The 24,787-nt window shown below is 35.7% G+C and overlaps 1 protein-coding gene across 10 annotated transcripts in view; it reads left to right on the forward strand.

The window, feature by feature from the left end:
* ZFHX4 (zinc finger homeobox 4) overlaps window positions 1–24,787 on the forward strand; it is a 186,552-nt gene that overhangs the window by 25,193 nt on the left and 136,572 nt on the right. For 7 of the 10 annotated variants that reach the window (XM_024251267.3, XM_024251262.3, XM_054561787.2 and 4 more), the window contains exons 2-3: window positions 1–319; window positions 1,189–1,691. The exon at window positions 1–319 is cut by the window's left edge and continues 2,317 nt beyond it. In XM_024251267.3, the coding sequence (XP_024107035.3) occupies window positions 1–319; window positions 1,189–1,691 (822 nt within the window). The remainder of the gene's footprint in view (window positions 320–1,188; window positions 1,692–24,787) is intronic. The other 3 variants (XM_024251265.3, XM_063726698.1, XM_063726697.1) reach the window with 1 other exon arrangement.

A 24,787-nucleotide genomic window follows, 5' to 3' on the forward strand; every position in this document is an offset into this window, starting at 1 on the left:
CCGTCCAAACCCAAACAGAAACCCACCTGGCGGTGTGAAGTTTGTGATTATGAAACCAATGTCGCCAGGAACCTCCGAATTCATATGACCAGCGAAAAGCACATGCATAATATGATGCTTTTGCAGCAGAACATGAAGCAGATCCAGCATAATCTGCACTTGGGCCTCGCCCCTGCGGAAGCAGAGCTTTATCAGTACTACCTAGCCCAGAACATAGGCCTGACCGGAATGAAGCTGGAAAACCCTGCCGACCCTCAGCTGATGATCAATCCGTTCCAGCTGGATCCAGCGACAGCAGCGGCTTTGGCACCAGGGCTCGGTTAGTATTTGCTGCTTTTCTGCACTGTTGTTAGTTTCTAATCACATTTTGATTTGGCGTGATGCACCCAGATAAAATGGTGAGTGCCAACAAACTGAGGACAGCTTACTAGAAAGGACTTTCTCTTTAAGCTGGATAATCAAACCATTTGCTCTTCTGCTTCAAAGCCAAATTAACTTCAGAGAAGAAAGAGTTAAGGGATCAATGGTGGCATCAGTGAAGTTAGCAAACTTTGTCTTCATTCAGTAAGTTGATTAACAAAAGCTAATTTGCATTAATTGCCTGCCATCATTAGCCATACCTTACAAGGTTTATAGTTTCAATTTTGGTGATTATTCGCTAAAATATCAAACTTGAGCTTTAAAAGGGTATAGCATTATTTTGCATTAAATATATTTAAGAAATATTTTAATGGCTGTGATCAAAGATAATTAATCTAACAATAATACCATTACCTTATCCCAGGTATTTGGCAGTAGATTACAGGCACGCATACAATATTAGCCAAATCTCATCAAGCTTTAAGACAAATTGGGAAATAACAATTAGTGCTTATGTAAGTTTATCTAGGCTCTTAAATTGAAAGCACGTGACTGTTTTGTTATGGTATTGATCAACTTTCTTGCCCTCGAAGATACAAATTTCAGAATGACATCATGCCCAGTAGGAGTAATTAAAGCTATCTGATGAGAGAATTTAGCAGTTGAAAGGGATGATTGTAATTGATCCTGATTCAATCCTATTACAGCTTTTTATAGTTTAAGCTCTAGAGAAAGCACATTCCTTGTCAAGACTTTATTTTACAGATTCCTTTGTGTGTGCTGTGTTTTCTAGTCTCTATTTTTCCTTTTAATTTTTTTTTCCTGTAGTAAATAATGAGCTGCCGCCTGAAATCCGGCTTGCCAGTGGTCAGCTAATGGGTGATGACCTGTCCCTCCTTACTGCAGGAGAGCTGTCACCTTATATCAGTGACCCAGCGCTGAAGCTATTCCAGTGTGCTGTTTGCAACAAATTCACCTCTGACAGCCTGGAGGCCCTAAGTGTGCATGTGAGCAGTGAGCGCTCTCTCCCTGAAGAGGAATGGAGGGCAGTAATTGGAGATATCTACCAGTGCAAGCTCTGCAACTACAACACTCAGCTCAAAGCCAACTTCCAGCTACACTGCAAGACTGATAAACATATGCAGAAGTATCAACTGGTGGCTCACATTAAAGAAGGGGGCAAAAGCAATGAGTGGAGGTTGAAGTGTATTGCCATTGGCAACCCTGTTCACCTAAAATGTAATGCCTGTGACTATTACACCAACAGTGTGGATAAATTACGCTTGCATACCACCAATCACAGGCATGAGGCAGCCCTGAAGCTCTACAAGGTAAGCAGTGACATCCATTTCCGTTGGCACAGAGTAGAAAAGGGAATTAACTCTTTCAGAGCTTGGAGCACAAGTCTCCAAATTAAGAAAAAAAAAAGAGAAAAAACATCAAAGGGCAGAGGGCACAGTTTCTGATTGACATTATAAAAACATATTGAAATATATGGAATTGGAGGCTTTATTTATAAAGTTTTACCCTATGTCTCACTTACACCTGTCTCAGTGGCATTTATTTCTTCACTGGCTTCCCCAAAATAAAAGAATTTTGGGGGTAGTGTCATATATAAAATAATACTTTTTAAACCTATTGATTTTTGTTTTTTTTTTTGAACCTAGCACCACTCTTGGCTAAATGTAAATGGTTACAGGGAGCAGAAGACAAAATCAGTGCCCAGCCTTGTGAATGCATAATATTTTGTTTGGTGACAAACAAGGACGCTCCAAACATGATGTTTGTTTCTTTGTTTTCTTGTGTGTGCTCAGTAGCACTGAGTAAACACACTCTCCCTTAGCATCCTTGGAAGTCTCTAAAAGTAAACTCTGTTGTTATTTTGTATGACTGTCTTCCTATTAATATTTTCCCCCTAAATGGGTGTGGTATAGATAAATATGCTTATTTATACAATGCTTTATACAATGGCAAATATACTTTTATCTTTACTTGGAAAACTATGCAGATGTACTGAATACGTGCAAGTGATGAACACCATTTATTACAGAACTTGTCTTGACTTTTTCTAAACCCTAATTACTGATTAATTTATTTTCTGCAGTTTGTTCACAGGATTGTCTTGATTGTCTTGGTTCATGTACGAATATAACACATTCATTACTGTGATGAATAACTTGGTAACTTATTAAAAACTTCTTTTTGTCTAGAGGATATTAAAATTCAGAAAATATTGCAAACCATTAGTCATTGTAACAAGCTCTAAATATGATTACAAAATCCATTTTGCAAGTGTTGTCTATTGATTTATACTAGAAATCAGTGTTAACTATACTATCAGGAGTTAACCAGTGATTATCAAACCTATGATTTTTCTAACACTATTTAAAATTATAACCACACATGAAAAGAGAAGGTTGAGGCTGTTTAGATTAGGTGAAGGAATTATTTATTTGGATTTGTCTAATACTATGTGTTTGGGTTGTTTCTTGAAGTTCAAATTCTAGATAAATGTACTGTGCATAAAATCCTAACGACTCAGTGTGAGAATTTGTAACACTGTTCCTGTGATATTGGCACTCTGTGGATCAATAATGAAAGCATTAGATTTGGGTTACGTTACAGAGTTTGAAGGGAGTGCAGGCCCTAATGTGAGATGGAAAGCTTCTAAGTTGACAGTATTGAAAGTATAATATAAAGGATTAATTGTATTATAATTCATAGGTTTTGCAGCAACAGTTGACAACTGTTCAAGTGTCTACTTTTTTCTGTTGATACCTGACTTATTAAAACTTTTAAAATACCTAGGAGAGAAAAAAAAACATTAAATTTGTATAAATAATAGATTTAGACCCTGGGAGCTATATAGAATATTCATGAACTGTGTTTATATTCATGCAGCTCCTCTAACACTTTAAATTAACATGTTATGAATGGGAGATATAAATGTATAAATTTTCTATTTTTTAATCTTTTGTGGGAACCTAAAGGAAGATAGGGTGTTATTGCTTATTTTTTCAGAAAATATTTAATCTAACTGCTTGATGATTATTTAAATGTATGTGTGCCTGTGTGTGTGTGTGTGTGTGTGTGTGTAAGTTTATCCATTCATTCCATAAGCAGGAATTGACCACCTCATTCTCTTCAGGGCAATTTGCTTGGTGCCACAGTTACTCTTGAAGTTTCTTTTCATGGAGAGTTGGATGTTGTCTTTGAATTTATAGCAACCAATTAAGACAAAAGCATGATTATAAAGAAGGCCTGAAAGCAGAGAGAGCTTGAGATCCCACAACTGAAAGGTGTACTCTCTCCTTAAAAATGTTATAAATCATATAAAAGTTTACTCTTCTTTGGTTGTTTATCTCTAACATACCTAAGTATCCTTGTTCAGTACGATGTTTAAATATGGTCAGCAAATAAACTTTGAACAAACTTATCTTGAATTAACAGAAGATTGAAGAGATAAATATTTGAGCTATTGAGACTTGGTATTAGACAATTGAACTTTATCCTTTTGCATTTTCTTTCAAGAAGCATTCACTATTTCTAGTAGTAACTGGAAAAAATATTCCAAGTAGCATTGTGTTGAGGATTCCACTTCTAAACTGATTTCAGAAACTGTGAATCATAGAGGATTTTCAAGTGCAGTAATGAGGATATTAGCAAGCTTGGTTGGCTTGTGTTGGCAAAATAAAAGTGGTTCATAAGTAACATTAATTGCTTTTAAATGAGAATCTAACAAATTGGCCTGAGCCTAGAAAAAAATGATGGCTAAAATATTAAAATTAGACTTATAATAGTTTCAGAGTTAATGGCTAGACAGTAATCTCCTCTATAAAATTCATTTTCATTAGGAGTTTAATTTACATCATTTTGCATCATGAATTATTTAAACATTAAGGGGAAGTGACAAGTAGCAGTTATAAGACGAATACAGAGCTGCGAGAAAACAGCTTGTCTTGTTATTGACAACATATTGATTCATAACACTAGATGTGGTGACGTGTCATTTCAATTTGAATAGGCTAGGCCACTTTACCTCTTGCATTGTCAAACTGAAGCAGCATTACCTAAAAGTGTGTCCTTATTCTAGGTTAAGGAGGCTAAAAGTTAAAGGTTAAGGTTAGCTTAAAAGCATCATCTGCCTAGCTGCTTGACTTGAAACTGATCAGTGTAATGAAAATCTGTTTTACAGATGTTGTTTTTAATGTATTTGGCAGGATTTAGGCAGCTTTAACATTAGATGTATGCTAGTAAAAAATATTTCTTTATTTGACCAGAACAACACCTTTCCTTTTATGTTTAAGGTAGAAGGCTTGTGGGTTATGGTATTTTGGCAAAGAACCCAGAGGCAGAATGTGTTGATGATCTTTCCGTATGGACTCAAAAAAAAGAATACCTTTATGCCTATTGCTGATGATGACTGCAAAAACAAACAAAGCTATATTCATTTTTGGCAGCATTATTTTCCTTAGAATTTTTTTAAAAGCAGTTTTGTTACCGTTAAGAAAATCTTACCCATTTCTTCAAGTGAGATTCTCTGAAGTGCTAAGCACTGTTGAATTTGGACTTTTCCTCCAGAAACTTGATTGATGAAACAAAATTGCTCTAGGAAAATAAGACAATAAAATGAAACTGAAGATTGCCCATAATCTTTACTTTTAATGTTTGAATATGTATTCAAAGTGAGATTAATAAATGCAAAATATATAGCTAGCTACAATCAATCTTGCAAAGTGAATGTGTGTGTGTGTGTGTGTGTATAAAACAGCAGTTTTTCAGCTAACCCATTTATTAGATTTAATTATATTCTTCTAATTTCATGTGTTTCTATTCTTTATAAATTTTAGTCAATTGATAAAATAATTAGTTCTCAATAAATATTTGTGGAATGAGTGATGGATTAACGAACCAACTAAGGAACAAATTAAGGAAACTCCTTTACTTCCAGCCTTTATTTTTCAAAAATGCAGTGTAATTTTGTCTACCCCTTAAATGATCTCCAACTTTTTCTAAAGAGTCTAGTAAAAAGATATAATGAAAACCACAGAGCACTGCACGTTCAAATTGAGGAAGAACAAATGAAACTGGCAATATTTCAGAATTACAGTTTAGTTTGTTCTTGGCTCAGTATGGCCAAGACTTTTCTGGCCAGCTGATTGGTCTAACCACCATTCGGTGCAGGACATAGAAATACTCTTGCTGCATCTGTACTTCGGCTGCTCTTTTAATATTATATGTATTATAAGTGAGGTGTTCACAGCTTTGCTTGTTCAAAGTCAAAGCCTTAATTATACTACCTCTTTTTTTCCTTCCTGCATCTGCTAGTAGTGAAGCAGAGTAGCCTGTCTGAATTCCATAATGCCTTTTTCATATTTGGATTTCAAATTGACTGAAAGCAGTGAACAAATTGCCTGTCTCCATGGTGAGCAAAGGAACACACTTGGGATTTAGTCCTAGGTAACTTTTAGTGTAACATTCCCCCATGGAGCATTTTTTGGGTTTTTCTCATTATCCATGTTACGGATTAAAGAATCCTGGTTAAGAACTAAAATTAAGGTGTTGGGGAGGCCCACAGAGGAGAATGCAAGGAGGCATATTGGGAACAGTATGTGTAAAGGAAATTTAAAAAATGGAATAATTAGGTTCATCTACCTTTTTGTGCCTTTTTTTTTCTTGGTAGGAAACAATAACCCGATCAGTTTGGAATTAACAAACAGTCACATTTTCATTTCAATAAGCCTGAGTCCAACTTTGCAATTTAAAATGAAATATACGAGATATGTACCATTTCAATCATTGAACTGTCGTTGTCCCGGTGTGTTGGTAAAGGAGGTCAGGAGGTGTGTGGTACGCATTTACATAAAAGTCATTGTGTGAAAAAAAATTGGAATATGTGTGTGTTTCTAAGAAACCAAAACAAGTTTTTCTTAATCTTATTCTAGTCATTTGTTTAGATGAAGAAAGCTGTTTTCGGAGATAAACAAAAGTTATTCTTTTCTGTTACTAAACATTAACCTGAATATGGAAATCTTTGCACTTTTGTATTAGTTTCAGATTTATGTTCATTTCAAGGTTGAAATGCAGTGTGAAATTTAATTCCAGTTGCAGGATTTGTTTTAAAAAAACTAATCACAGTTCAAATTATTCTATTGTATTCTTATATAAATAGACAGGGCAGAGATTGAAAAAAACAGTTTCTCTAGTAGAATAGTACATACTTGCATAATACTTATAACTAAAAAATACATGGATTAAATAAAGAGGAGTTGGTTTGCTAATAGCAACTAGTAAATCCCTGGTGTTTTCAGAACAAATGCAATTGGCCAGCCCTATCAACTACGTCTACTTCTGTTTTTAAGCTTGACTTTTGCTGAAGCACTGCTATGTGTTATAACATGGCTACTTCAGCACAAATATGGACTTTCTCACTGCATTCACATGTCAAGTAATACATTACATTGTGAGCTGAGAACCCTCTTTGTACCATACCAGAAAAGAAAAGTGACCAAAAATCTGTCAATCGAAGGACAGAGAGATAGATAGAAAGATAGATTGATAGATAGATAGATAGATAGATAGATAGATAGATAGACAGATGAGATGATAGACAGATAGATAGATATCAATCCCTAGGAAGATTGACTAAGACCAGGCATTAGCAACTTACTACATCCATGTCAGGATAGATAAAATGATTTTTATTGTGTGAGATTGTTATCAAACCCAGACAAAATTTAAAGAAAGCAAAGTGTGTCATTAGAACCCGCCTACTCTATTTTCTGTATGTCTTTTCTTAACCAATGCCACTGTCTGCCTAAACATCAGGAATACACTCTTATGCTCTTCTCTGTTTTCCTGAAATCCTTACTATTTTACCCCACCTAGGTTTTCTCTTCATGGAAATATCTCATGTTGCAAGATTACCTATTTAATTCCCCACAGAAAACTAGCGTTCTTTTAATTAAGGGGAATGAAGCCTTTTTATAAAAGCAGAGTCGTGCCACCAAAGGTCTAATTGACTTAGAAGTCTTCTTCAGCATGCATTTTTTAAAAAGGAACTGCCTGATCTGGAGGAATTTCTAATGTTTGTGTGGAGTGGAGTGATTATGTCAGGGATTGGGGTTAGGTAGGGCAGTGCCCCTCCTTAAGAGCTTTCTTCATTTACTCCTGAACACACACATACACACTGCCACCACCACCACCACCACCACCACCACCACAACACACCACACCTCAGAAACAGAGTCAACAATTTGGCACCCCCATTCATGTCACCTCCTACTTTATGATTTACATTACATTTTTTGTGTAACTTGTGTTCATTCTATTTCATGTGAAGTGCAGGTATGATTTAATCAAAAGAGCTAAATTGCTCATTTGTCACCCACCCTGAGGTCATTTAGGTAATGCAGACAAAGGTGTTCTCTCATAATTAATGTGCTCTCCCTGTGTGTTTCTGTGGCTTAAATGTAATAGTCCCCGTCATTGGAGCTTGTTTAAAATTGCTGAAATGTTCAAGTGGGTGCTGGGACGCCATGCCATAATGCAGTCAAAGTCATATGTTAACCAGGCCTCACACTGCTGAAAGGGTCTTGGCCCTGGGTGGAGTGAGGAGGAGCTGGCATGTGTATAATGACCGTGGTTCTGCTTCCAGAACATCTGGCCTTCCTGAGCTTTGCTGGAAATGTTGCTGGAAATTCAAGCCTTAAAAGGTGCTTTCTGCCTGCCTCCCAAATTATCAGCCTGTTCCAGGAGAGTGTATGGGAGGATTTGATTTGTTTGAAAGGTGAAGGACAGGCATGGAGGCACAGCCACCAATAACCATGAGGAAACACCTTCACAGATTCTATAACTCAAGAGGATGGCGATTAGTATAACAGTCACAAAGGCCACCATTCTGTTAGCAGAATACACAGACGGTATCTCAATTTTTACTTCTGGTAAATATAGAAGCACTTATTGAACACTTACTATGTGAAAGGTTTTGAAGTGTCTGGTACGGTGGCTGTGTCCCATTGATGTGATGGAATATAAGCCGTCTTTCTAAGTGCTGCTCAGAGACAAAGAGTTTTCCAAGGTGATACTTCCTAACTCATTCTGCTCACCAATATTATGGGTTACATTTGGTGCTTAGATGTCAGGGACATTAAAGTTATTCAGAGTTAAATCTATAGACGTAGTCATCAAGAGTTTCCATGCATTTTTTCAGCAATGTTTAGTCTAAGGGCTGCATGTGAGTGGTCTTTTAAGTCATCAGTAGATATAGTATAATGTCATTTCTGTGTCTTCGCTTACTTTTATTGCCCTATTGCATAGCAAGACTTTATTGATCAGTTTTAGATAAGGATTATGGTGGGAACTTGAGGGCAAGATAGAGCTTTTCTACTAGTTAGGACTTATATGTAGTTTTCAAACATGAGGATGTTGCTACTAATGCATCTCCTAGAATATGAAGAAGAAAACCACATAATAAAGAATGCAGGCCAGGCATGGTGGCTCACGCCTGTGATCCCAGCACTTTGAAAGGCCAAGGCGGGTGGATCATGAGGTCAGGAGTCCGAGACCAGCCTGGCCAGCATGGTGAAACCCTGACTCTACTAAAAACACAAAAATTAGCCAGCCATGGTGGTGAGCACCTGTAGTCCCAGTTACTCGGGAGACTGAGGCAGGAGAATTGCTTGAACCCAGGAGGTGGAGGTTGCAGTGTGCCGAGATCATGTCACTGCACTCCAGCCTGGGCAACAGAACGAGACTCTGTCTCAAAAAAAACAAAAAAAAAAACAAAAACAAACAAACAAACAAAACAAAAGCAAAATGTGTTTAATTACAGCTACCATCCACCCCTTTAAATAACCAGGATAAAAATGTAGTATAACTCTTGGGAAACCTCTGTAAATTCAATTTACAACAAGGTCAATGAGAGTACTGCTTAAAGATACATTATTGTAATGACCAGTTACAGTGTTATTATCACAGATAAAAACAGTTGCTGTGACCACATTTTATTTCACTTGGTTTTACACCATTTTATTAACATTTTATTTTCCTTATCTTTAAGGAAATTTTGTAATCTTGAACTTACACAAATTAAATGTGCATACAGAAATATAAAAGTGTATGGAGATCATATTCTTTTGATTTAGAATTTCCTACAGACTTTATTTCATTGTAAATACTAGCATAAGATATACATTTCTCTCTTCTGTTGTTTAAGGGGTTAGTGTTAGGAATATATTTGTCCATCAAGCAATTTTTAACGAGCACTGCAGAGAAAGGTTATGATTGAAGAGCTATTTGTTCCTCGATATCTGCTGATAAAATTATTGGAATACAGGGCTGAATGTGGGAAGAAATGATCTATTGATAAATCCAGCTGTAACAGTTAACTCCAGTTTGGGAGGAAAGCTTTTAAAGCTTTAAAATAATGATTTGTAGTCTATGATTACATGTCCTTTTGCAAGAAGGCCTCATTTATCAATAGAGTTGGCAATTTACTATCTATATATAATTTATGGGATATTCAGAAGAATTTTACAAAAAAAACCCCTCCTGATGCCAGATAATCTGTCAACAGTGAAACCGTATTGATAATTGACTTATTTATTGCCTTTTACAATGGCATTACTTTTTGGAGAGAACATACTTACAATAATCATGTAAGTTAAATTCTTTGTGTACATTACTTCACATACTTTTCCTAACAGCTATATGCTATTATTATATTCTGACATATGCAGAAACAGATTCAGAGAAAAACACCTTGCTTGAGTCCTTATAGATAGTAAGAGGCTGGGCTGGAATTCTAACCTCGGCCTCTTTTCAGCTCATGCCCCTAGCCCACATTAATAAGGTTTTTTAATTAAGAAAACTTCTATATTTGAGGATAGGAAGAGCAGGTTATGGGAAAGTAGCCCACTTTCACTTCTTCAAGCAAGCAGATTTTCTTAAAGGTATTGCAGATGTAGTAAGAGCTGGCTGGTAGGTTTGTACACATGAATGCAGTCTACTGAGATGATGAACTTAAACTCACTGGGTCACCTATGAACAGGAAGGAGAAACTGTTGTTAAAATTGTTAGCTGCTGTATGTCCTGGGATGACAGAGATTTTTAAAAGTCTTCCTTTTACTGGCATGTTTGGGTATTTGGTATATTAAATAGAAAGGACTAATAGAATATTTATCACTTCTAGTGCCTGAGCTCTCAGTGCTTGCAAGTTAAGCACCTTTGGAAGCTGCATTAATTCATTCAGGTCACCAGGGTACCTCAGCAGTAATGTACTAAATGGTACGCTGCTGACCTGAAAGAGGGAATGTGCCTCCCTAAGCATTTAACTTACTACACAAGAACAACTAAAGCACAATCTGCTCACTGCCTAGAACCTGAGTCTCTTTCTCCTTCTCCTTACTGCTACTAGAGGAAGTTGTATTCACTTGCTACTTCTTAGGATTTTAAAAAAATCATCTGTTTTGAATTATTATTATTATTATCTTAATTTTATCATTTACGTCTTACTTTGATCCATTTTAGTTACAAGACTTGAGGGATTTTCTCTCCATCGTATGTTGATAATACACTCCTTTCCTCTCTCCTCCTCAAAATTCTGCTAATGATTTCAATGTAAAGCCCAAAGTCTTGATAGAACTACTTATATTAACTGGACTTAGAGATGTTTGGAGAAATCTTGCCTCCCTGAATCTGGCTACCTGATCCTGCAGAAAATTGTCAGTCACTGACATTGCTGCAGTTGACCACATCTATTAAAGAAATGTTCATTTACTGGAAAGTAAGAATAGTCGTAGCTTGGCATAACAGAATTGTTAACAGCATGGAAACTCCCAAGAACTATGGTTGGTGTGTGTAAAGCATGTAAAGATTTTTATTCTTTCTTTTTCTCTTTTTGAGATAGGGTCTTGCTCTGTCGCCCAGGCTAGAGTTCAGTAGCGTGATCACTGCTCACTGCAGCCTTGACCTCCTGGGCTCAGGCGATTCCCCTACCTCAGACTCCCAAGTAGCTAAGATCACAGTCAGGTGCCACCACCCTTGGCTAATTTTTGTATTTTTTTGAGAAACGAGGTTTCGCCATGTTGCCCAGGCAGGTCTCGAACTCCTGGGCTCAAGTGATCCGCCCCCCTCAGCCTCCCACAGTGCTGGGATTACAGGCATGAGCCACTGCATCCAGCCTGTAAGGATATTTTGATAACTGTAATGTGCAGTATTTTTTATAGACTTAAAATATTTCTAACTATTCATTTGGCAGGCCTGAAAATAACACTAGCATATATCGTTAGGGTCTAAAATTATTCATTGTTCAATTGTGAGAAATCAGGTAGCAAGTCTAATTGCCGACACCTCTGAAAGAGAGTCAATTTACAAGACATCTCCTTTCAACTCCACATATATTCAGCACTTACTACTGAGTAACAGCGTAGGCAGTATCAGTGATGGAGAAGGAGGAAAATAATTCCCAACTTTTAAACCAAATAGTGTTTTTTTGAAAAAGATTGACATGCTAAAATCGGAATTATATAAAACCAGAATTTGCCTTTTAGAATTTATTTTATTTAACGAATTTACATCACATGATAAAGGGAGAAAATTTTCTCTTGTTTACTATGTGAAGCCAAATATCACTATTCTTTAAACAGAAACTCTGTGATATCTTTTGAGAAGAAATATGTTTAAAGGCAATTTCTGGTTTATTATTTTTTGGTTTATTATTTTTATTAGAAAATTAGGTAGTTTAAAAAACCCACACATTTGGATGGAATAGAAGTACCAAATTTTTCCATGATGAGTATTTCCTGAGAAGATACTCCCCAGTTTCATAACTGAATTCCTTAAAAATAGGTGCAAGGGGAATTTACAAATAACTTTTTTCAGAGAAAAGTAGTCTTGGCTCTCTTAATTCTGTAAATATTAGAAAAACTAAAATGAGATTTTTGAAGAGCTGTTTAATTTATAGAGTATCAATTCTTAACATGAAGGTAGAGCTACCCTCTTTAAGTCACAAAATGAGAAAATCTCTTCCTGATTATCCTATTGCTCAGTTTTTTTCCACATTTCCTTAGACGTATGTTTTAAATGTCTGGTATAATATTTAGTTGTAAGTTGCTGTTCCATGTACCAGGTCACTGAATTATGACTACCCCCTTAATTACAGCAGCTTGATAATTTGTTGGCAAATCATTGATAAAGAAGAAAGTACATTGAAATTGATTACACACACACACACACGCTTTTCCAAAAAGTGAACAATTTAATTCTTTCAATGAATGTAGAACATGGATCTATTCAGATCTCCTGTGTTAGGTGATAAAAAAAGGCCAAATGCCAGTACCTCAGTGGTATTTTCCACATATATCCAAGGAGACCTATTATATTTTTTTTGTCCAAACTTCCTTGGGATGAATTGCGTGTGTGTGTGTGTGTGTGTATGTGTGTGTGTGTGTAAGAGAGAGGGAGAGAGAGAGAAGAATGAGAAGAGAATATATAAAAATGTATTAAAATTGATGAAGATTATGGGTTAATCATTAATGTCCTGTATTTTGTTTTAAAGTAGATGACAGAAGTCTCTTCCTGTACAATGTTAAGTGTTCTCAGTTCCTAGAGATAATAAACCTTTGATGGTGTTGTGCAAGACTCGTCAAGAAGCACTGAAATCAGTTCTGTATGTACACATGACTAATCAAAGGATCAGAGAACAGGATATGATTTTCTAAAAGTGATAGTTTCTCCAAAAAGCAAATGGCCTTGCTAATTGTGGGAGGACAGTAAGCCCTTTTTTTTTTTTTTTTCCTACGAAAGGCAAGTCCTGCTCCCAACCTTGGAGTAGATATGCTTTTGCAAAGGCTTTAGCACTAAGTATTTTTTAAAAATATTTTAAAAGTAAAGTGCTTCTGAAATTAATGTCTACCTAATTAACACTCTGCACTTTTATTTGGTCTTAAAGACATAATAGATACCACAAGATTCTTAGACTTAGAGACATCCTTGAAATTCAGAGTATTAGGTAACCCAAACAAGTGTCTTCTTAAACTGACCGACTGTCAGATGTCCATAGTGGGAAAATGATGAAATAAGACGGCAATCCCAATACTGAAGTATGCAGTTCTATAGGAAAATGTGACTGAAAGTTTTAAGAAAGCAGTTCTGCATTAGAAAGGGAAAGGACTAACGTGATATGCTACAAAATCTACCGTGTTGACAGTGCAGTGAATCTTGAGACCATTGTCTTCTGCTTTGCCTCCACTTCATTTTTTTATTTGCAACAACTCTATTGAGATATAATTCATATGCCATTCAACTAATCCATTTAAAGGATACAATTCAATGATTTTTATAATTTCTACAGAATTATGCAGCCATCACCACAATTGATTTTAGAATATTTTCATCATCCCAAGAACAAATCCTGTACCGTTTTAGCTTCCCACCCTTATCCCCAATCCTCCCTTCTCCGGCCCTAGGCAATCACTAATTGCTTTCTGTCTCTATAGATTTGCCTGTTCTGGACATTTCATATAGATGGAATCATAGTATATGGGGTCCTTTGTGACTAGCTTCTTTCACTTAGCATAATGTTTTTAAGGTTCATCTGTGCAGTAGCATGTATCAGCAGTTCATTCCTTTCCATTACCAAATTTTCATTGCGTAGGTATAGTACATTTTATTTATACCCCATTAATTGTTGGACATTTGGGTCACTTCCACTTGTTGTCCATTATGGAAAATGATCTTATGAATATTTGTATACAAGGTTTTGTATGGATATATGCTTTCTTTTCTCTTGGGGTATATACCTAGCAGTGAAACAGCTGGATTGACAGTCAATATTATTAACTGGATTCACATTACTGCCGTGTGTTCTTAATTTTTGCCTGGTTTTTCCTTCTCCCCTGTCCTTTAAAGAATACTTCACATTTTTATCATTCTCTCAATGTTTCTTATCCATCTTCTGTTCTTCTCTGGCTGACTAGCTCAGTTAAGAAAATCGATAGTAGCATATATTGAGCACTTATTTGGTGTCATGATAATATCCTAAGTTCTTTAAATATATATACTTATTTAATTCTCACAGCAATTCTATTAGATTAGCTACTATTATTATACCCATTCTGAAGATGAGGAAACTAAGGCAATGAAATCTTAATTTATATAAGGTCACATAGCTAGTAGTAACAGTGATAACTGAGTCAGGACTTGAACTCAGATTGTCTGGTTCCAGCACCCATGTTAAATAGGACACTATTACAGTGAAGATGCTGCCTCAAGAGGGGATACCTGGAAGGGAAGGCCCTGTTTGTGGCAGAAGGGGATGGGAATACAGGTACAACTGTAATAGTTGGTCTTTGAGGAGGACACGTATCCCCTGAGGCAGGAAGAAAAAAATGAATGATGAGAAAGGTAAAGATTTAGAGTCTTTTGAAGGAGGAGAAGTGAGGGCTGGCAAATTAGAAAAATCACTCATTCCAGTATGTAGGCTTTAGTTCTTTATAAAGTCTGAATGTGAGTCATTTATTTGGTTCATACTATGTTCTTTGAAAAACATCTACAAACTGAATTTGCCATATTTGTAGGAATGAAAAAATTGGCACATTTATGACAGCTTAAATCTACTTAAGTATATGTTATTTGATGTTCTAGTAATACAGAGAGGCTTATTTATCCTAATTGATTAAAAATGCCCTGTTCTGGGCCCCAAGGCAAATGACGCAGACACAAAGGGAAAAACTGGAGAGCTTCTTCCTGTTCTCAAGAAGCTCACCAGTTTTAAGAAGCAAATACCTTATACCTTTTCTCTGTGCTTTATTTTTTCTTGTAAGTTGTCCCTGTTCACAGCTTTCCTGAATTCCAGAAGTTTGTAAAGACATTTTTAGTGCTTTATATAATGCATTTTTGTAGTGTTTAGTCGTTTGTATCATTTAGATAATTAATATTTAGATTTCTTGTGGTATTTGGGGAAAAATTAGATTTCTGCTTCGTAGAACTTTGATGAAGAGTGTCTCTGTGTTTCCATACCAGTAAAGATGTTGTCGCATTGTTGAAAAATAATGTACAGTAACAGTATAATTGGAATCTTCTCTCTCTTTTGCCATCACCTCTCTACCTATGTGATGTTTGTGACTATGTATGATTTTTATGTTTTCATAATAGTAAGTATATGGATGAACCAAAATATTTCTTGGTACTTTTCTCGCTAACTGACAGGATTTTTTTCTTTTTATGAGTATAAAAGTATGAATATGCCTCTTTCTCATATCTGATGTAATAATTGATGTAAAAAGTCTTACTATTTTATCTATTGCTATTTCAGGCCTAATCCTATTTGTTTCAAACAGTTACTAATATTTCTTGAAGTTTTCAATTTCTGGAGATCTTCATGTGGCTGATTGACATGGGTATGATGAGATCAGTCAAGGGCTACCAATGTTCCTACTGTCAGAACATTATCATTGTGTAATTTTTTCCTTATATTTTACTGTTAAAATGAGTTAAGGGGAAATTATGCAAGAAAACATGATAAGCTCCTATACCATATCACATGCTAAAAGATTCTCTGCATCAGCTTTCTTGAGTCTGTAACACAGTAAAACTGAAAGATTGACTGCCTACTTCAGTATTTATGTCTATGAACACTTGATGAGCTTAATAAGCTTTAATGAGGTGGGTATCAATTTTTGATATCCTCCCATTATTAATATACTGAGGATGGAACATGGTGGGAGGGTATAGGGGAATGTCTCAGAGAAAGAGAAGAGAGTGAAAAATATGCACAAATACCTGCCTATATCTCTCTGTAACTCAAGAAAAGTTTAAAACAAGGTTAGGCATTTTCTATCTTAAGGTGTCCAACTGACTTTCTCACTTTTTATGTGTTTTTTTTTTGCAAGAATTTCTGTACCTTAGTTAATATATTAGTAAATGGAGAAAAAAAACACTCCACTGAGTTCTGTAGATCTTAATTGAGATACAAAAATAGCTTTGAAAATAAAAGGATTCTGAGATGAAAGCTTTCCTTATGTGTGGAAAATATTACTCATGTCTTGTCAGTACATCCACTCTACTGGCATTGCATTTTGTACTTGGAGATAACTTCTGCTTTTTTATTATTGGTAAGGCACTTTATTTTTAAATTTCTGTAAGTGTACTTGGTTACACTATTATATCTAGGACTTGTCATTCCTGAAAAGCCATTCTTAACTTTATCTCCCCACTTGGCCTTCAATTGAAATTTACTTTGAAGAGGAATGTAGCCATACTCATCAACTTGAAAAGCGGTGAATATAGCTCATAGAAAATAACTATTTGTGTATTCTTTTATGCTTTAACTTCAATATACATTCTTTCTTAGAAGTTTTCCCACAGAAAAGGAACAGTGTATTACACTTTTAAATACCAGTTTTCAAGTCAGCCAAGTGTAAATTTGCAAATGAGCAGTAGTAAGTGATGCTCACAGCTGAAAAATGAGTGTGTAAAGTTTCTGTATCTGGCATTACTTTCCTTTTGCCTTTGAGATGATACAACAATTTTTTCATCTATAAAATGGGCTCTGAGTTACCATTAGAATTAGAAGATTAGCATTCATTTAATGCTCTTTGAGATCTAGTCCAAACTTAATCACTTCTGCGGTTCTAAGAGCTGAAATTATGCTGAGCTTTAATACATATCTCATCTTAAATTACTGATTTAATTACATACGTCAGGTTGCTCGTTTCCCATTGTTTTGCTTAATCCATGAATATATGTTTATTTGTTTTTCTTATAAACAGGAAGCAGAGTAAAAATTATGTAGGGAAAAATAACTCTTAGTACCCTTGCTTTTTTTTTTTTACTTATTTGATTACTCATTTCATGTATTCATTCATTGAGAGCCCTCTCTCCCAGACTCTATGCTAGGAAATAAGGATATGGTGTCAAGCAGGATAGACATAGGCTTTGCTCTGGGGGAGTTTGTGGTTTAGTGGAGGAGACAGTAAAGCATTAAACATATACTCACCTATTAAACAAGGAAATGATTACTTATTGTAAATAGGTAATATAATTAGTACTTTTGATGTGGAACATTTGTGTCATCACCTTCAGATTTGTATACATGGAACTCTTCCTCTAATCTTGGGGAAAGTGACCAGTTTGAATGGGACCATGCATTGAAGCAGTTAGAAAGGTAGCCAGGGCTGAAATGAATGGACTGTACTTGATATTGGCTATCAGGTATAGAAAACAAAACAAAACAGAAACCCCAGAAAACATTTACCACTGAGATTTTTATCAGAAAGAAAGACCTTTTCAAACTTTTTGGAGTCATGAAAGGATTATATGAAAAGGCATTCTAGAAATGGCTGTATATCCAGTTGACAAATCTGAAATGAATATAATAGCGAAAGTTGAAGGAGATGAACCTGTTGTAAGTTTTAAAACATCCTGATTCGAAGGTCATGATAGTGATAATCAGTCAAATTGGGGGACCACTGGACTAGAAAACTTTGAAAGTTGCTTGTAGATCTTAAGGCTCCAAGAGAAGATGGTGAACATGATGATTATGCTAATCTTAGCTCCATTAGCATCTGTTCCTCTCATCTTCAGAAGGGAGAAACTGTGTCTCCTGCTCTTCTCTGTGAATCTTCTCCTATGACAGGCTAGGATTTTTCTAGGGTCTGCCAATGCTGCATACTCTTTCCAAGTAAGTCATTGATGGTATTACCCTATCTTTCACATTGTTTTGCCTCTTAGGACAAGAGTCTGACATGTTTTGATTTGCAAAAATCTCATTGCAGTAGGAAAAATGGCAAGCCTTTTCAAAGAAACCCTTTCTGTACAGAAGAGCCATTCTTTTGTCGAAGGTCTGGCACTTTAGTGAACTGTTGGGCCAAGAAATCATATTCTGAGTCCAGAAGTTGGTTTAAAATACTCAAAGCTTCTGGATCAAATTTTGTAAGAATATCTTTTTGGTAAATTTTTGGAATCATGCTTTGCCTCATCATGGTTGCAGAAATCCACTTCCTTTGTACATGAAGATATCCCCAGGCAGCAGATATATAGTCTATTTTCTGAACAGGAATCTTATAGGTCTCAGGAGAGCCAACTTCCACAGGCCCACTGGGTTACATGCTCATTTGTAACTCACAGTAATGATTCTTCAGTTTTTCATTTCCTTGCTATTCTAGGAAGGCAGATTCTGAGGTTTGTTTTGGGAGTTTCACTTCATAGCAGCATATATTTTCTCTCTGTCTGTGTAGATTTGGATATAAATGTGTGTGTACAGGTATATGGGGGTGTGTGTATGTGTAGATATTGATGAGTGTATATATGTATGTATAGCTCTTCATCCTGTGTATGAAAGGGAACTCTGTATTGTATGTTCTATAATTTGACAATTTTCTTTAATTATAACCCATACTTTTCTCCCAAATACAATATTGAATACAGATGCATTGGCAGCTACCTTGACAATCAGTGCTAAAAACAAGCAAATAAATATGGTACACAATCTCATGATCAACACAATGTACATTGTCATAATACTTTACTCTGGAAAAGTTATCATATTTAACTACTTATAAGTTCAAAACTGAATCTTTGTGTATTTCATAAAGAACTACCACTTCTGCAGATCAACTTGAAATAGTCTAGCGGTTCTGTACTGGCCACAAGAGCTACGTTTTAAAATATGAATCTAATATAAAATGCTTGTGCCAAACTGTATCTGAGTTCCATTGGCAATACCGCTTATGTTTCACAAGAGACATAAACGAATCAAGACCCCTCCCCACAGAGGGAAGAAGTTAGATTAATGAAACAGCTGAGTGATTCGGTTTAAAAAAATCAAACCAATTATTTCCAGACTTTGCTAATAATTTGGTAGGTTTGATCGCTTATTGATCGTTACCACTTGATACATATAGATCAGTGAAGGGCATAAGGTTCTTGCCCTGCCTTGTTATTTTAGGGTAATGATCAATGTGCAAACATCAGTGTACTATAAACCTTTAGAGGTTTTGTTTAAGTAAAACACATAGTACAATGTTATATGTTTGTGTGACCTAAAACATTTTGCACTGCTATGACAAATATATCATCTTCCTGTGCCAGTACAATTGCAAGGACATTTCGTAGTCGTAATCTGTTAATACCAGTTAGCAGTGTCACAAATTTAAGCATTAACAGATTTGTGTTGCTTGAGGAAGCAACTGACATGAAATACCAGGAGGCTGAAGGAGTGGGGCAGTTTGTTGTAACATAATGCTACATACCCTGCAAAGTCTTCGGGACAGTGGTGTGATGCCTTTGAGTGTACCTTCACAAAGAGCTCAAATGAATAGTTCATTATGCAAAAATATCTCATTAAGATACATTAGTCCTGATACATTTTTAAAGACTTTTTTTTGGAAATTTACAGACAACAAAAATCAAAAGAGCTTATCTTTTTTTCAAAGAAAATGATTTTACTGCTTTGTTAAAATGGACATTTGTAATGCAGACTGCAAGTTCTTCCCAGGAACTGAATAAGTTTGTTTTCTTTATTTGTGTTGTTTTGGATCTGTCCTTAAATAAAAAGTTGATGATTTTTTTTTTTTCTTTTTTCTATGGTAATTCTATTTTTTTTTTTTTTTTATCTAGCATGGCACATGTATACATATGTAACTTACCTGCACATTGCGCACATGTACCATAAAACCTAAAGTATAATAATAATAATAATAAAAAAAAAAGTTGATGATTTTAAAACTACATTTTTTATTGGAAATATTGATACTCTTTTGTCAGAGATTTTGTCCAAATCATAATGGACATATGACCATTTTATCAAGAGGCCCATAACTTGAGAATGTGGAAATGAAATTATAAATTATGGAAGGAATATTAGATTAAATATCTGTTTTCATTTTAGTAGTGGTTTGAGATAGTAATGCATTTATTACTGTTACACATTTTGTATTTGCCTGGGCATTTAAATGACTTTTTATATTTCCCTTTTTTAACTCATATTATGGATATATTCTGAGAGAAACTTATAAGGAATAACAATTATAGAGAATGAGAACCCATGGTTAAAATTATATGCACATTGAACTACAATGAGAGTATTAAAAGTATTTCATCCCATTTGTAAAATATCTTCCTTGACTATGAAAGGGCAATATTTTTCCAATTATATCTGCTTTAGCCTGCAAATAGATTACCTTATAAAAACTCTCATAAAGCAGAGAGTCCAAAAATAATTGAAAGTGTAAGGACAGGTAAGTTGGGCATATAAAGGCCCTGAGCAAATTTCGCTCAACAGCATTCACAGAACAGAAAAAAAGAAATTTATCTTAATTCCTGCTCAGGTCCAGATGAACATTTTAATGCTTAGCGTCATGATGCTTCTGATTGACAGGGAGTGCCTACTGCATAATTTCTAGCTCACTTCTCCAGTGTCTGGAAGATTACATTTTGACTGTCCCCAATATTAATAACCATATTTGATCTTAGGTCTATCCAAGGTCAAGCTGACTGGCCAGGTCAGGCTGTTCGTCTGCATGCATCAACTGTGACATCTACTCAGAGTGACAGGTAGGGGATGAGGGTAGTGAGACAAGGGTGTTAACCTTCAGGCCACCAAAAGGAGCCTCTTTCTGCTGGAAACAAAGAGCTCTTAGGGCTGCAGCCACCTTTTTTTTTTTTTTCTTCCATCGTTTTCAACGCTCATAATATTTTCACAGAAGATGATGTACTGTCAAAGGAATGCATTTAAGAAGAGGTAAATTATTTGTCATCTCAACAAAAACATAATAATATAGATTTGCATTATTGCTAAGAACTTTTATCCAGATTTAACAGTATTTCATGTGGATTGATTTTGCATGGCTACTACTTTCCTTAGGTAAGTGACTCAGTCACTGTCCTGGAGTGTGGTATCATTATTCCTAAAATCCTTCCAGTTTTGCAAGCAAATAGCACAGAAACTCTAGAGCCTGCAGGAATACATATTTCAGAAACCAGCTAAAACAACTTTTGGAACTTCACAATTTGTAGTATTCTACCATAAAACATATCAAATAAATTCATTTTTTAAAAAATCTTGCCTCTTTCTGGGTAGAAATTCCTAAGAAGCTATTTGGTTCCTAATTGATTTTCTACGTCAGTTGTTCATTGAATAGATAAGTAGTGCCTGTGATATTTGATTACAGAGCAAGGCACCCATTTAACCTTCTGTTCTTTCCTGGCCAGGATTTCAAATACAATAGAACGTTCCTCCCTGAGGCTCAGCAGGATTAGACAGCTAGCGGTAATCCCTGATAGCTGAAATAGACCTGATAGAACTTCACCTCACTCGTTTAGGATTATGCTCATGAATTTCATCTCACTCAGCAGCATTAACCCTTTGGGGGACTGGAGCTGGAATATTCTATCAGTAAAAGCAACAAATAAGCAGAAACCTATTACATTCTGAGCCATTATACTTTATTTTTATTTTTTTGGCCAATACATAAAAATAATTTTGGAGTCAGAAAGATGTGTGGTCCAAGTTGTTTTTGTGAAATTTTGTATCTTAAATATATATCTGTCTCAAGAATTATAGTATCTTCTTAATATAATTTTGTTTAAGAAACTTCATGAAAGTTCTGGCTTGTGTAATAGCTTTCCCATCCTGGTCACGGTTAAATCATGTTGTGGAGGTGGAGGATAAATGACTTCATATAAAGTAGGCCCTCGATATTCTAGGTTAACTGGAACCAAGGCAAGTACGAAAATCCCCAAACCTCATTTTAGCCACTGGTTTCCAATATCTTCCTTTTCCTTTCATTAGAGCAACTTCCATAGGTTTGAGTTTAATTTTCTCTCTTTCCCCTCTGGGGGATATGAAAATGAGCTAAGAAATGGCCAAGAGGCAGGAAATCAGTGACTGAAAAAGAACTAGTAAAAGGTATAGTTAATCCACAAATTGGAAAGTCAGCCCCATGTTAATCAAGAGATGAAAGGAAGAGCGTACACCCTTTCAATGCAAGTGGAAGAACCGGCCTTTATCATGGTTTTTAATAATTTAAACATTGAAATCTGTGCCTGACACTATTAGGCCATAAAAATGAGGTCCTTGCAAAGTCACAGGTTTGAAATAGGTTATCAGTGACAACTAACACAGTCTGGGAGAGCACCCCCCCAATCTTTATGGAAGTGATTACCCTGAATTATCAAGGTTTCTTTGTGTTGACTCTTTAAATATTCATATTCACAACTAGTTCTATTAATTATTGAAATAAGTGATTTTGGTTCTGATGATCAGAAGATTTCCCACCATTTTCATAGGTTTTAGGAAAATGTAAGTTTTATTTGAGAGACTTGACCTCCAAATAATCTCATGATGATGAATACGACCTCATTGCCTATGGTAATATTTCAAGGTCAAAGATAATTTAATGCTAAAGCATTGGTACATCAACTTTCTTTCTGAAATTGCTCGTTAGTGGTTCTTAAAGGGTTTGATTGAGCAAAAATTTGTTTAACTAAAAATCGTTTAGTAGGACACATACAATCATAAAAAGATAATGCAGAATTTTTGGAAGCAGTTTCTGTTCATTTCCATATTCCCCACCCTATAGATCTACTACGATTGTAATGATAGCCAGCATCAAGTTGACAAGAGGAGAAATATGGTGTGTGCCTTCTGCTTTGAAGGTTAGTTGTTTGTAAGAACTTAAATAAATCTGGAGTAAATTGATGGGATTAAGGCTGAAACAATGGTCCTGCTCGAATAATATTTTGTTTTTATTTGGTTAGGAATGAAGAGAAGCTTATGAAGTGAGGAGTTGTGACTTGAAATGATTCTGCTAAATTGTTAATTAACAAGCCTCCTTTTTACTTACTTTTTGTACAAAATATCTAATTTTCATGGTTTTAGAGAGCAAAGATGATTTCTGTTGTTCAATTTAAGTGACGTATTATTCCAATTAATTGGAAAAGTACTCCCATGGGATAGATGGCTCGAGAATGGGGCCTCTTAGACTCAGCCTCTTACAGTGGTCCTGGGATTTGCCCTTTTCTCTTAACATAATTTTACATATGCTGGTGCTCAGATTCTAGCTCTTTGTTATATGTTATAAAATTCTATTGCATCAGCATCAACAAAACAGAAATATTATAGATGTGAACCTTTCACCCCAAAAGACATATAACAGATTGAAAAGCTCCAGACCAGGGTAACAGGAATGCTTGCAGCCAGCCTGTATGGGTTTACAGATGACTAAAAGCTGGTATTAATAAATCTCAAAAGGAGAAGAATAGGAGCAGAATTTACTGAAGTCTATGAAATAATAAAGGGACGTGAAGCTAGGCCATGTGAATCTTTGTACTGTGTATCAGAAAGAACTAGAGATCCTTCTGTGTAACTGGGAGAAAAAAATTTTCAAAGCAACGAAGGAGAACTTGGTGTTTGTTTGTTTGTGTTTCTATTTGTTAATATAAAGTAATTTACTTCTGGAATAATTGAATTAGAAGATTCTAGAAAAAAATAATTCATCTTGAATCATAAGGACGAAGGAGACCTTGAGAAGTCTCCTTCCTGGCGGACAGGCAATATTAAAACCATCCCCCAAAGAGGTCCATCTGTATTATTTTTAAAAAGAAGGAACTGGTTTAGTTGTGGCCGATAGAATGCTTTGTGACCACATGAACAAAGAGATAATGACTGAAGAGTTTTAAACTCTAAAGAAAATGAATTCATTCTGCAAACTGTGTTCATATCATATGCTGTTACAAAAATTCATGTCTTTATTAAGAGTTTTTCTTCAACAGTATACTTTTAAAACTATTTTTAGGCCGAGCACAGTGGCTCATGCCTGTAATCCTAGCACTTTGGGAAGCCGAGGCAGATGGATCACTTGAGGTCAGGAGTTCAAGACCAGCCTGGCCAACATGGTGAAACCCCATCTCTACTAAAAATACATAAATTAGCCGGGCATGGTGGTGGGTGCTTGTAGTCCCAGATACTCGGGAGGCTGAGGCATGAGAATCGATTGAATCCGGGAGGCAGAGGCTGCAGTGAGTCGAGATTGCACCATTGCACTCCAGCCTGGGTGACAGAGCGAGACTCCATCTGAAAAAATAAATAAATAAATAAATAAATAAAACTATTTTAAAGGTGCCCTGGGGTATGCAAACTTAATTAGCACCTGGTCCTTGACTTGGGGATGGTTAAGGGATACACACAAAGAACTAATACAACATCTATAAAGCTCCTACGTTTTGTATCACTACATCATAGCTAAGTTCTATGTAGCGAGGAATGTTTTATGTCCATTGTCTCATTTGATCCTCACAACAGCCCACTGAAGTACATGCAGTTGAACAGATTAGGAAATAGAGCATAGCAAGGTCAGGTGTCTTTCCCAGGGTCATACAGACATTTGAGGAGCTGGGATATGAACCCTGGCTTCTCTCCTGGAGG

Source organism: Pongo abelii, chromosome 7 (assembly GCF_028885655.2).
Source record: "Pongo abelii isolate AG06213 chromosome 7, NHGRI_mPonAbe1-v2.0_pri, whole genome shotgun sequence".
NCBI classification, from domain to species: domain Eukaryota; kingdom Metazoa; phylum Chordata; class Mammalia; order Primates; family Hominidae; genus Pongo; species Pongo abelii.